This window comes from Parasteatoda tepidariorum, chromosome 3 (assembly GCF_043381705.1).
Source record: "Parasteatoda tepidariorum isolate YZ-2023 chromosome 3, CAS_Ptep_4.0, whole genome shotgun sequence".
In the NCBI taxonomy this organism is placed as follows: domain Eukaryota; kingdom Metazoa; phylum Arthropoda; class Arachnida; order Araneae; family Theridiidae; genus Parasteatoda; species Parasteatoda tepidariorum.
In genome coordinates this window covers 82,261,610-82,276,532 of record NC_092206.1, presented here as the reverse complement: position 1 = coordinate 82,276,532, position 14,923 = coordinate 82,261,610, and the positions used below count along the sequence as shown (strand labels likewise).

Here is a 14,923-nt window from a genome sequence, read left to right as displayed (position 1 = left end):
AAAACCCCCTCTCTTTTAGTCGAATTTCTTGATGATCCTTGATTTACCAAAACATTTCTAATGATCAAAATTTTTTCCCCCCTTAATGCATGAATTCTTAAAAATGCTTTTCTTTACAACTCCATTAAGAAATAAATTATCACGTTTAAAAAGAAATTTCCTGAATTATTTTTTCCTAAAAGAGTTGACACGGAAAATGTGTGTATAAATAAGAATATTTGAGGAAAAAATAAGAAAGAACTTGATAACCTACCAAATCCAAAAGNCCTACTTTAAAACTTGTTAAAACAAACTCAAAGAACATTAATTTTTTGATAAATATGGAGAGCAACCATAAATAGCAATCAGTATAAATTACCAATAGCAAAAAACTAGGAGTATAATTGAAAAACTGAGTGTTTTTATGTTTTAAGTGACATTTCAATGAACACAAGTAAACTAACTATTAAACTTTGACAGCAAGAAAGAGTATGCTCTGCCTTCATTTTTTCGGCCCCTCAGTTGCCAATTGGTGAAACCCATAAATCATTCACAATCATTTAAATGAGCTACTCCCCACTGAAAATACTAAAAAACTTTCACTTGGTACCTCTATTTCTTGCCCAAAAACTTTATATGAACAAAATCTATCAATCCCAAACACTTATTTAACCTGTTCGTGTCATAATGCTTAAATTTGATGAGGATTTTAAAGTATACCCACTGACATTTTAGTAAATAACCTTAAAAATTTATAACTAAATTATCTGACAAGTTTATATATTAATCAAAGGAATTAAGGATTATACCTTGTCTTTATTTCTTATCTGATTCTAATTGGCAAAATCTATAAATCCTGTACACGAATTTAAATTTATGTCATAGCATTGAGTTTATGTTTTAATTTATTGCAAAAATACAGATTTTTTAAGAAATGTTAGTTGCTAAAAGTAAATGAAATCTTTAACAATGAAAACACTTAGAGAGGGTTACTTGGTACCTTCCTCTATTGAGGTCAACAAAACTTAAGATTTTGTAAGTAAATTATTGTTCCACAATTAAATATCATTAAACAAGTTTCTTCTAGATACTTTAACTTTTTTTAAAATGTCGCTAAGATTTCAACCTTTTTTCATTAAGTTCTTTAATTAACATACTATAAACTTCTTATAGTTGTAGTAAATAATAATTAACATTTTATTGTAGTTTGACTTAATTTCTTACAATAATAGCACACAGCACTTCAAGAGGAATTTTGGTAGTACATCTTTGCAAAGGAGGTAGGAGAACAAATATTTGGTAATCAGGAGAATCTGCTATCCTAAGAAGTTCTTCTACATTCAATGTATAACTAGACTGATTCAGTATTGATACAAGAGATTTTAAGAATTTCTCAGTAAAAGGACTGCCACTGAACAAAGCATCACGAGAGACACAATATCTAGATATTTTATTAAAGAAAATATAAATTATAAAAGAAAATAAGTGATAATTGTTTTTTTTACAAAATTAAAGTTGATCTGATATTTAAAATAGAATCCTTAGAATTAGGAATAGAAAAGGATTAAAATCCCCATATATTAGGTACATTTTACCTTTTTTCGGAACATAACACATTTCTGATCCTTAAATTTTTTGAATGAATATATATATATGTATATTCAAAGGCTTCCCATGTTTTTATAACTTGTAACATAAAATTTTATTGCATATTTTTGTTTTGTTTAATCTCATACAAAATAAGTGTTTGGCATAAAGGATGAGGTTTTGGATGTCAGAAAGTGGTTTTGGACTGGAATAGTGGGATTTGCAGTTCAAAAATATATTAAAATGGCTAAAATCGATAAATTTAAAATTATAATCATTATTACACATAAAAACTATATCTTTTTACCGATATTTGTTTTTACATGTTTTCTTTTCAATAAGATCCCAAATTAAAACTTTCAGCATTGTTCACATAAAGTCAACAGCAATATTTAATTTGCTATGTTGCTAATAAAAAAACCCCTCTTTTAGTCAAATTTCTTGATGATCCTTGATTTACCAAAACATTTCTAATGATCAAATTTTTCCCCACCTTAATGCATGAATTCTTAATGCTTTTCTTTACAACTCTATTAAGAAATAAATTATCATGTTTGAAAAGAAATTTCCTGAATTATTTTTTCCTAAAAGAGTTGACACGGAAAATGAGTGTATAAATAAGAATATTTGAGGAAAAAATAAGTAAGAACTTGATAACCTAACAAATCCAAAAGAAACTGATATTTATGAGGAAATAATAATTATGAACAATACTGTTTCATTATGTGGTGAAAGGGAAGAATTAGAAATATTAAATCAAATAAAGGCATCGGTTTTATTTTCTATTTCTGACATCAGAAAAAATAAAATAGAAAAACCTTTAACAGAGACTAAAATTAAATAATTATGCAAAGATTTTGACATAATGAAGCAAATACATTTCATACCACTTTCAAAATATCAATAAACTTATTATTTTGACCGAATTGTTAAACAGTATTCAATTATAATATTGGATTTTCAAAATTCCAAAATTTTTTAGTGTCTTTAGTCAACTTTGTAATATTGACGTTTGACTGTAATAATTTAGTTAATAAGTGGTTAACTATGTTATTTCTTAATAAGTTTGTACTTTTGATGAAACTTATACAAAATCTAACTACGGAAAAATAAGAAAGATCAAGATGTTTACCATTGTGTCCAAAATGCATTACAAAACCCAACCCAAAATATATTACAAAACACTCTCATCTGTATTTAAAAATTCCTTGAAGTCTTAAAATATGCTTTTTTTAAAATCATAAGTGTTAGTCACATAATTTTCATTTATTTCATAGGGACTCAGATAAAAATATCAGTAAGGATACAGTTCACAAAGTTTTGTTTCTGGGCAACCAAGAGACAGTTGAGATGGTATGGTTGACTCCATACAGAAAATATGGTTACTCCAAAATTCAACACCATCATCAGAATTGTAATGAACAGGCTCATTTAATACAATTGTTTGAAGACATCCTGCATATTTAAGAAAAAAGAAAAGTTAAATGTATAGAATTTTCATTAACGACCAAAAAATAGACATAGGGCTGCCACTCAATTTTAGAAATAGTTTACTTTCCCTTACTTTTTTAGGAAAATGTCAACTAAATTCCAAACCACATTTTTCATCATACAAAGTAATTCATTAGAAATACATAATTTTGTTTTATTAAGAAACAAAACTTTTTGATAGAATGTATATTAATTTAAAAAAACAAATATTTACAAAATAATGTAAAAAAAATAAATTAAATTATCAAGGTAAATCACGGATTAGATTAGATTTCAATTGTATTTTTGCAAAAATACAATTGAAATCTAATTTATCTCTATGACAGTGATTCCGGTTATGCATAATAACTTATCAAATTTGTCTAAAACCATAGACCAGACTAAGACAACCTAAGAAAATTTTTACTGAGATATATCGCCAGATAGACATAGCATTATAATGTAGAATAACATAGGTTTGAATAGGGATTTATTTAAAGGAAAACAAACTAATTTTGAATCAAAAGTATAGAATCAGAAATCGTAAATAAATAAATAATAATGATAAAAATATCACAATAATCTACTAATGTTGGGTTGACTAAAGCCAGAGTTCTAAAAGCAAAAATAAATGTGAGATATGTTATATTATTATTTTTTTAAAAATAAAATAGATGTTAAATTATTAAGAAGAATAAACACTGCTTTTAAATTATTAATATACATTATTTTATTTTTAAATATTATAGTTGGATTGATTAATGGCTGAATTCAAAGACTATCTTATTAATATTGGAAAACACTACTTGATTTTGAGTTCATAACACAGTCTATGTAAAGTTTTTGATTTCTATTCTTTGATAAATTATTACTGAATAAACTATACTTATATATGTATATTTTATTATTTTTCTTCCTCTAATCACAAATCATTGACTTTCCATATTTTTAAAGTAATGATATTTTTATTAGGGACCTACATTTAGTAAAAAAAACGGCTCAGAAATTTGGAAGTCTTGAATCTTAAGGAAGATTCATATTTTTCAAAGTTAAGCGGAATCACTGCTATAACATAGTACCTCAAACAATCAAAAAACATGATAAATAAACATAGTAAAATATAAAATAAGAAATTTTCTTAGGAATTATTAAGTATATTAATAGATCTGTATAAATTATTTTTTTTTCTTCATTCTCTATTCTATTAGGATTCAAGTAAAAGCCTACAAGTTAGGAAATTTTACTTCTGATCTATTGTATATTTTTTAGAAAAATGCACATTTAGACAGAGTGCAAATAATTAATAATAAATCAATTCATTAGAAGAATAAACATAATGAAAGAAAAAAAGCAACATAAAAATCTACCTGATGAAACCGTTGAATCTTCTTTTAGAGATTGTGTTGATTGGATATTTTCTATCATTTTTTTACACAAAAATGGGCTAGTGGAAATGGCACTATAAAGACATAGTCAATATTTATAAAATGAATTTTCAAACTTTAACAAAATCAACAATTTAAAAACATTATTGGATATTTGGGAATAAAATGCAACTTAAAAATAACTTACCCACTTGTTGAAGAAGACATCACAACTACGTATGGACCAAACAATTTCTTAAGTCTATGGAAAGGTATAGAAGCAGCTTCGTCAATAACAACTAACTCAGCCTGCTCGAGTTTATGGCCAACATCTTCAGGAAAAATAAATCTAACAGATTGTGGGTAATCCTTAAATATGTTTAATCCAATGAGTGCTTGTTTAAATTGTGGATTAGCAGATTCTATAAGGTCATAATGTTTGTTCTCCTAAAAAATTAAAATTATGAATTTATCAATATAAAATAATTTTAAATGCTTATTAAAATCTCTTGATAAACTGCCGACACACAGGGAGCCCCCACAATTTCTATAGAATACAGATAAATTTAAAGAAACTGTAGTGAGATTTAAAAAAATTTGGAATCTGCTCATTTAATCTTTAAAACATTTATCATTCATCTTTTCTAACAAAAGCATAACTCTATTTTAGTATATATAATGTGAAGAAGTTCTTTTCTCCCTTGGGTCATCAGTGTGAAGCCATGACTCACCTTGCACAAATGTCACAACTTAATTTCAACTATTCCAGCAGATTATATAAATATATGGGGGGGGGAGAGAAATGTGATGTCAAAAGAAAGATATTAATATGTTGTTTTTTCTAAAAATATATTTGAAGTGAAATGATTTGAATGAGATTAGAATAAAGCAAAGTTACTTACTCCTTTTGAAGGGTGATAAGAAAAAGCGGCAATTTACAAAGTTTGTAGGATTTAAATATTTCGTTTCAGAGTAATTTTTTCTAAAACAAAAAGCTAACAGATACCTAAAACACCATAAAAAAAAACTAGAAGTTTCAAAACATACACTCAAAAGAATAGTTCTGTCTCCAGAGATCATTTTAAATTTTCAAGAATTTGAGTAGTCTTAAAATACAGTACCAAGTCTCAGGTAGCCCTTAAGATGCATTGCTGAGAGCTTTTGTTTTGATGTTATGTTCGATTATTGTCAAATAAATTACATCTTTGCATAAATGGTTTCATCTAAAGACTCATGTAAAACTATGGGATAAGAGCAGAAATCTCTAATAAAGTAAAACCCATATCAGAGATACAACTTTACGTATTTAAACGTTTCTAATTGCAATCATATATCATATCAAACCATGCCTAATATTTTTCTCTTTCTAAACAAAACAGTAAGAATAAACATTAACACTTTCAATTGACTACCTCAAAAGAAAAATTGTCGACTATCATTATAACCTGATGCTATTGCCAGGCAGCAAGTAAAAAAGAATACTGGAATCAATCAACACCAGACAACAACTAATCAAAAGTACCAGAAATAAAGAAAGATAATGATTTCACATTTCCAACTTAACAACAAAATTTTTTCTATAGGGCAAACTTCCGACGAAGCATAATCCTACTTTAGTACGCTTTCAATGCGTTTATCATAACAATATAAAAATAAATTAGATAAATTTACCTCTTTAAATTATTTTTAAACAAGAGAAATAAAAATTATTAAGAAACAAAACATTATACCCGTGAGTGAGTAGGAGTAACAGAGTATTATAGGGGTGAGTTGTGGTGAGGGGGCCAGGAGGCTTTGCCCATATACAGATATATAATAAAAAAGTTTAAAATGCAAATATACACTAGGAATAATAATGCATACTAGGAAGCACAGTTCAGCATTATTACAATCATAGAATACTTTATATCACTAAGGTATGGACATACATTATAACACACAAATGTTGTTATATCACATGATAGAGTGCTCTAAAGATATTATATTTAAAACATAAACGATCAGCATGTGATGTTTTCTTAACATTAACGCTTTGTGTCAAACTATAATTACAATAGAAAAAGATTGGATTAAAAAATTAGTTAGGTTAAAAAATATTGGTGTTAAAAAATGTGTTGAAATTTATTTTTTTATAGACAATTATACAAAAATATTTCAAGTATGAAAATGTATTTATTTTTTCCCAATATTTAAACATTTTAAATTTATAAGTGCATCAATTTTTTTAATTAAATGAAAATAAGAATATAATTGAACTATTTAAGTTGCAGAGAAATTAGTAAATAGTCAATTAATGAAAAATAAACTAAAATAAGAAAAACTAACTTCATAGTTAAGAGCATCTAAGCCTTTAAGAAGAAATCTAAAAAGTATGTCAACATTATTAAGGGAAGATGACGAAATAAATATGTTTGAATAGTTCATAGCTATGCCACCAGCAATCGCTAGACCCAAAGCTGCAGACTTTCCTCGACCAAATGCTGATGCAGCGGACACAACAGAATGAAAAGATCTCTTTTTCAATACGTCCAGTAATTTGTACAAAAGTTCTGCTTGATCTGCAGTCAAGCATAAATCAAGTAAAGTTTGCACAGTACTATCTTCACATCTGGATTTTATAGATTCTATTCTTTCAGATAAAGAAGGAAGCACCATCTATAAAAATGAACAAAATTATGAAGTTAAACTGAAAACATTTGTTATCATTGCTAACAACATAAAAAAATCCAGTAAATTTTACAAAATAACATTTTAAATTCTATAAAATACAAAACTATATTACACTAATAAGAGTACATTTAAAACACGAAATGGACTTGAATATACATTGTTTTTATACATATTATCTCATTCTTAATATTATATTTTAACTCAATGATTTTGCATACAATTTAATTACATTTGTTAGTTAATAGTCATTCAAATCAAATCAAATTTTAGGTAAATAAGTTCATTTTTTTCAACAAAAAATAAATAAATAAAATAAATAGATAATACTACAGGTTTATGTAACTTATTTAACTTGAATAAAAATTATTCATATAAATGTTTTTAGATATATTAGAATTTCTTGCAATTAGCTTGATTATACTAAACATAAAACCCTTCCTTTCATCGTATGAGGTTTACAATATAGATTTTATCTTCTTTTGTAATATTCAAAATCAAAATTAATATTATAGTCAAGATTAAGAAGATTACATTTTTTCTTTTCTCGCATTACTCAACAACATAAAGTAAGAAACTATTTTGTTAAGTGTCTGCACTATTGCTCAAAATGGAATCAAATATTGCAACCCTATAAATAGATATGCAATTGCTGGATGAAGAAATTATCTGAAATTTTTTAGAAACTCCGTGGTTAGATATTATCACTTTCGAATGAAACAATTTTTCTCCACAGTTCTTTTTAATACTTATTTCTTTTTATGGAGAAGATAAATAATAGTCATAATATCATTTGTCATAATATAATTTAAAATATTGATCCCAATTAGCAAGGCAAATAAAAAATATACTGCATTGATTTAATAATTCTTTGCTAACAAATTGGAATTTATAAAATTTATATTAAAATAAAACAAAAGAACATCATTTTTTGGGGTCAAACAATCTCTTTTTGGCAACATGGAGATTTTTGGAGATACTTCTTGCATTATGAATTTATTAAGGAATTTTATTGTTTTGTCTTGGGGTGTTGAAGAATTACTGGAAGGAAAAAAAAGGGAACAGGATTTTGCAAAAGATATTAAATTTAATTTTCAGATTAGTGGAACTCCCGAGAAAATTCAGTTGAGGAAAAAAAATTTTGATTTGCGGAATTCCACAAATTAGTGGAAAAATCACAGGACTGTGTAAAATTCAAAGTCCACTTTATTGACCCTAAAAAAATCAATGTTTGATACACTGAGCCTCTAATTAAATTAGTCTACTAAACATAAAGACATACTTCTATTCTAATCATACGTACATATGTAATCATCACTTCTAGCGGATTCCTTGCATCACTTCAAAATTAATTAGAGCATTCTTTATCTATCCACACAGTGTATATAGATTGAAAAAAAAAACATCAATGTAGTGAATTTCTCGGGAAATTTATAACTGCAGACGTGCCAACTCTCCCGCATTTTGCNAAACTCCTGAATGTTAATTTTGTTAGGTTGGCACGTCTGTAACTGGCACTCAAGCTTAAACTTAAAATAAACACAGATTACGACTTAAGGGAAGCACATCCCACTCTCTCCATTATTAAATCACTCTCACCTGCATGCACAAGTAAAATCGAAGCCCCACAAAGGTAGTCATTATTACTGATGTTGGCGAGAAAAAAATTCTCAAAAAATGGGTGCAGATACATAACAAACTTGTTTCTAAAGTAGCAGCAAAAAAAAATCAACTGACTACATAAATAAGAAATATATCACTCACCATTTCATCTGTTTTTTCAGTCATCTTAGAAGATAGCAAATTAAGGTTGTCATCTATTACTAAAAAGTTTGAACACAAATCAAGGGACTGGATAAAACGTTTCCCGAATCTCGAAGAATGTTTATCACTATTCTATAAGAGGAGAAAACCATTATGAATGAATTGATAAACTCAGATTCTTTGCTAAATAAAAAATTGATTGTATTTAATAATAAATAAATATTGCATTTTACATCTAAATCATTAATATTATAAATAACAAACTTTTTATAGTAATTGAGCATGAGTTTACAGAAATGGCTACTTGATTAAAATCAGAAAATTAAAATAAACAGATCAAGATTGAAACTAGGTACACAAAATAGGTTTCATTTTCGAATAAATGTATATAACAGGATTGAGTTTTCTACCAGAAAAAACCAGGATGCTGGAAGAAACTAAAAATTGTTTAACAATAAGCAAAATAAAAATAGTTTTAACTTAAATGAAATTTAAGATAGTAAAAGAAAGTTAAAAGTTATTAACATCTGATTTTTTGAAACAATAACTTTTTTCATATTATTTATTTCAGTTTTAAACAGAATTCTAAAATTTATACAAAATTATATTTTAAGTACAGACACTATTAATAATTTACTCTTAATTCAAATTTAGATTATCCTTATTTTCCAAAAGAAGTATGTATATTTTTAACAATTTCATTTTTAGTTAATTGAATAATCTGTTTTAAGATAGAAGTATTTTTTTAAAAAATTATTTAAATATCAATTTAAAACTGTTAATTGGACATACTTTCATTGCAAATTTATAAAATTAATGTAGCTTTAGATACAATTAAAATTTTTAATGTCAGGATAATAAATTCATTTTCTTTTTTAAGAAATTAATAATATAATAAAATTCCAAGAGCTAATTAATTACCCAAAAGTTATAATGTTAGTAAATAATAAGCAGAAAACTGTAAGGCTACTAAAATGGGAAAAACAAATGAAATTCTACTCTTCAATTTTCCCCCAGATTTCGTTCTTCAAACACCAAATGAAAAACTTCAAAATTTTCTAATTAATAAGTTTTGAAATTTGACATAGATTGATTTTGCAATGTTGCTAGGAGAAAAGAAATAAATGCTTCAAAGAGTTAGTTATCAATGACAATTTTATAAAACTAACAATTTGAATTCCTTAATTGATGTTCTTATGTTGGTTTAATTTTATTTATTGATTTAAATAATTAAATTGTTAACCTATAATGACTTGCAAGTAGAAAACAAGGCTGACAAATTGTAAATTCGCATTTGTAAAAAGTAAAAGTCTGCTCATGAAATTATTTTAAAAACAATAATTTCAACAAAGCAAAATTAAAACTAATGAGGATTTTGTTGTTTAAATTTAATTTAAACTATTTTTTCCAGGAAAACATCATATATTCAATTTCCATTCTGCTTTTAGCCATATTTATATAGCTACAATAATTATTTACAATATTTATAAGTAAATAATTATTTATAATTTGGTAAAAATTGCTTTATAATTTAGAATCCCCTTCCCTAAAATTAATATTTACAGTGCCTAGAATGCATATAGATAGATATAAATATATTTAAAATATAAACTTAAATTATTATTTACGTATGATAAATATTTAAAAAAAAAAACATACCAAAGAAAAAGAATTCAGTTCTTCAATACTATTTATCATAGGCAAAAGAAGTATAACAGCTCCACCTCCTTTTACATTAGGTAAAACAGTATTGAGCAAAAGTACGTTTGATGCATCAAGATCTTGTAGAACTACCACGCCATATGCTTCATGCAATATACTTCCAAGATCACTAATATGAAAAAGAATAAAAACAACATTTAGCAGCCAGATTATTAACATAAACAATAGATTCAATTTTTTTTTATGTGACTGGTAATGGATTGCTGATGACAAAAATAGCTTTCAGGTATGTCTACCGTTAGTATGCAAATTCAAACTTTCTTACTACAGGATTCGATATCTTAAACAGCATTTAAATTCAAGCCCCTTTTTGGGTAATTTTTAAAGATATTCTTCAATTCTTAAAATTCCTTTAAACCTGGACATTAAAAAAAATGTTAGTTTCCAAAATGAATTTTCAATGTAATCCTTTTCTTTTTGTTTGCCAAGATTCTATACATAATTAGAGAAACAATTCGAAGATTAAAGCACAAATTTTCATTTAACACAATTTCTTCTTTTTCTTATTTATTTTTAAAGTTCTGTATACTGTGAGAAATCTGTAAAACTGCAGATAGTAATTAGGTGCTATAAATTAAAAAAAAGCATTAAAACTCTTTTGAAAAAAAATCCTCATTTGTATTTATACAGGGTGCTGCGAAAAACCCTTAACTAACCATTTTTAATAAAACTTCATTAAAAATAAAACATAAGTCATGGAGTCATAAATACTAAAAATAAGAAGTAAAAACAAGAAATAATAGTAGCCTAGTAGCAAAATAATCATTGGACCAATATTCAAGAATTTTGGCTCCATAAGGTTGAAAGGGCCGATATTTTCCAATATGGGCCCCATATAGAATTGTTCGTTTCACCCAATACTTTACTGCCACTTTATAATCAATACCAGTCCTATATAGAATTGTCAGATTTGCTCGATATTTTATAATCATTATTCAATCAATATATTATTATGTCAACCAATATATTATACCAATATACTATTGTCTTATATAGGTCAATATTGATACTGCATAGGACCAATATTAAAAAATCTTGACATCCCAATATTGGTCCCTCGGAGCATGTTCATATAGGACACATATTGAGCCAATTTCAAAGCCCATATGGGGTAAATAATAACTTTGCAATAAGAAATAACATAAATTTGCATTAAGCAATAAGAAATAACTTTGGCAAACACTGGTTATTAACACTGGATTTACTAAATTACCAAGCTTTTCTCATTTAAGAGATGTTAAAAAAAATACCATAATTTTGTAGAGGTAAGCCAGCCTGGAATATATGCCACACTAACAAAATTTGAATGAAAAGGAAAAGTTTTTCATCAGATAGACAACACTATCGGATACATTGCACAAAAATTTACTGCGTGAACGATCACAGATTGAACGTATTGTTACAGAAAACAAATTTATTTATAAAATTAAGTGGTTAAAAATAATTATTATAAATATACAGAAAATAAATTTAATTAAAATATGCTTTTGAAATACAATAAATTAATGAAAAGAACCTTACTTAAACAAAATTATACAATATAGAACAATCAGAATTGCATCACTTCTTTTAATTATAATTAGATTTGAAATACTAAAATATTATCAAATCAAATAATTAAAACTGCTAAAGATCCTCACAATAAAATAAAAAAAATTATAATAATTGAATGAAAGGAAATAAAGCTTGTTTTGTGCAAAATTGTACTTCATAGAACAATCTAATGCATTATGTTTCTTAATACTAATCTTGAATTCCTAAAATTTTAACATATCAAATGATATAGTTAATTCTTTACGTTATTATTGAGCTTGAAGCATAAAAATAGATCACTGTGAAAAATTTTAAAAAAAGGAAGGGTGATAATGAAATTGTGGAAAATCAGTTCAACAAAATAGAATTTTCAAGCAAGTAGTAAAAAAAATTACTAGATAAGCTGTACCATCTGATACCATCGTATACGCTAAAATTTAAAGTTTCAAATTATTAATGATGAGGCGTATCACTTTGAAATGGCATAATTACTCAAAAATGGTAATGGTAAAAAGATCTGAATCATAATACAACATGAGAAAAAAAAAAAGTGGAATATTCTAGATAACGTTTTTTTGGGGAGGAAATGGGGGGGGGGGACTAGGAACATTAAATATTCAGACATAATTTTATTGGAATCAATTATTTTAATTATAATGAATCAATAATAGAAATTTAACAATAAATAATGAAAAATCTAACATGAAATACTTACTTATATGAACAATATAATGGTTTAAAATCCAATATATCTAACGATCTGATATCAGGATCACAATGGTCTTTTTCATCCTTTGATCTAAAACAATGATTTATTGATTATTGCAAAGTTTTGTTATAATACAAGAGGTGGTACAATATGCAGTCCCCTTTCTTTTATAAAAATAAAAAAAACATAGCTTGCATAAGAGAATTTTATTAATACTCTTTTAAATTAACTAAACTTACAAAATAGAATATTTAAATTTTAATGCAAGATTCATTAAAAAATCTTGAAATTTCTTGCATAAATTTGAAATTTTTTTTTTTTTTTTTTAAAGAGGAAATCTTTCTCAACAAAGATGTGTTCAAAACGAGATTTGGTTTTTAAAAAGAAATCCCATTGAGTACTATTTGGTATTTGCTATAATAAATATTCAAATAAATAAATTCTCAAATTTGAAATAATTAAAAATAAAAGTTCATTCTAAGCAATGTCATTTAATAAAAGTCACCAAGATTTAGATTTTTGCTTAAAAAAATATTTTAGGAAACCTCAGATTATAAGTAAATAACAATAATACACATTTTAAAAAATCCTGATATATATAGGTATATTTTAAATTTAATACATTTCTGGGTCTGAAAAATAAATTCATCATAAATATCATTTGAAGAAATTTTTTTAAATGTAGAGAGTTCTGTATGATTTCTCAAACAATCCTTTTTATAAACACTTTAATTCAACTCATTTTAAATTTGAATTAAAATTCATAATTACTTTGGTGTTGAAACCCCATCTCTTGAGCACCATAGAGTTGTAATTTCTTTTTTATTTATTTTAGTCAGGAGCTGATGAATTGATGGTATCTGGAAAGGAAACATTTTAATTAACTTTTTTAATAAATAAGAGAAAGAAACAAAGAATTATATGTAGTTTTTAAAATGTCTTTGATCAATACATGAATTTAAAACTTAACTTCATATTTAGCACCAAAGACGAAGAAAAAATCTTTTACTTTCAGTTTAAGAATTAAGGAATGTATACCCTTATGGAGTGGATATTTCTGTATTGTGATCTGTTGCGAAAACTACAATTGCCAAGGTGCCAACTAGATTTTAAACTAGAAAACTTAAAAAAAAAATTATAGATGTTTGCCCAGGAGTGGCAGTAAGTTATACCTTTGAAGTTGGTCCTTTTCTGTGATTTTCTTTTTTTAGTTTTTCGCGGGTCACAGATCACGATACAGAAATCTCGCCAACACGGAAATGTCCTCCACAGTAATTTAAATTATTTTGTCATACAAAAATATAAATAATTTTCATCTTTCCATAGGTTAGTGCTAAACTTCATATTATTGAAAGTAACCGATGACAAAAAGTACTAATTTATACCCAGGTATATTGATCTGAAGTAACTGCTAATTTTAAGCATTAGTCAATGCAAGTATTAAGATTCATAGAACCAATCTTTCTTTTGAAATCTATGAAAAATTGTTCAAAATTACATTTTAAAATAATCAACAATTCTTATTAGAAAAGAAGAATTCCGTTTCGTGACCAGTCATGCCAACTATTGATTTATTTTAAACTTGCAAATTTCTTTACAAAAACATGCCTATTTCGACTTTTACGCGAATACTATTTTAATGAAAATTTAATGCGTTACATTTTTAATTTTTCTTTGAACTTTTTCCCAATCTTTCCCTGAATAAAATTTACAATACACACTGGTAAATATGTCAACATAAAATAAAATCATCACTAACACTATGGAATCCAGAGATGCCCAAAATGACAATTAATAAACGATGATTTTTCCGTGCAGCAGATTTTATGAGTTTTTTAATTTTCTTATCAATGATTTTCATCTTTTACAGTATGTAGATATAAAAAATTTCTATTAAAAAGTATCAAAATGGAAAAAAAAAGATAAAAATGCTGAAATCAATCCCAAACACACATTATCCACATGCAACGATTTTGTTTACAAATTTTATAAGTTTAAGTTGTAGTTAGTGATTTTCACACAGCATATGCTTGCAACAAAAAGAACTGGAATACATATTTTAGTTCGAAAAATAAACAATTTGTTGAGTTTTACATCCTATTTCAGATTATTCGGTTTAAATTGCATC

The 14,923-nt window shown here is 26.0% G+C and overlaps 1 protein-coding gene across 1 annotated transcript in view; it reads right to left on the bottom strand.

Moving 5' to 3' along the window:
• LOC107452094 (RNA cytidine acetyltransferase) overlaps positions 1 to 14,778 on the bottom strand; it is a 28,166-nt gene extending 13,388 nt beyond the window's left edge. The window contains exons 1-11 of the mRNA XM_071179253.1: positions 14,555 to 14,778; positions 13,567 to 13,655; positions 12,802 to 12,885; positions 10,491 to 10,662; positions 8,832 to 8,963; positions 6,726 to 7,055; positions 4,609 to 4,847; positions 4,404 to 4,495; positions 2,874 to 3,021; positions 1,204 to 1,420; positions 359 to 371 (exon numbers count right to left, since the gene is read on the bottom strand). Coding sequence (XP_071035354.1) covers positions 359 to 371; positions 1,204 to 1,420; positions 2,874 to 3,021; positions 4,404 to 4,495; positions 4,609 to 4,847; positions 6,726 to 7,055; positions 8,832 to 8,963; positions 10,491 to 10,662; positions 12,802 to 12,885; positions 13,567 to 13,655; positions 14,555 to 14,656 — 1,618 coding nt within the window. The 5' untranslated portion in view covers positions 14,657 to 14,778. The remainder of the gene's footprint in view (positions 1 to 358; positions 372 to 1,203; positions 1,421 to 2,873; positions 3,022 to 4,403; positions 4,496 to 4,608; positions 4,848 to 6,725; positions 7,056 to 8,831; positions 8,964 to 10,490; positions 10,663 to 12,801; positions 12,886 to 13,566; positions 13,656 to 14,554) is intronic.
• Positions 14,779 to 14,923: the final 145 nt, after the last annotated feature.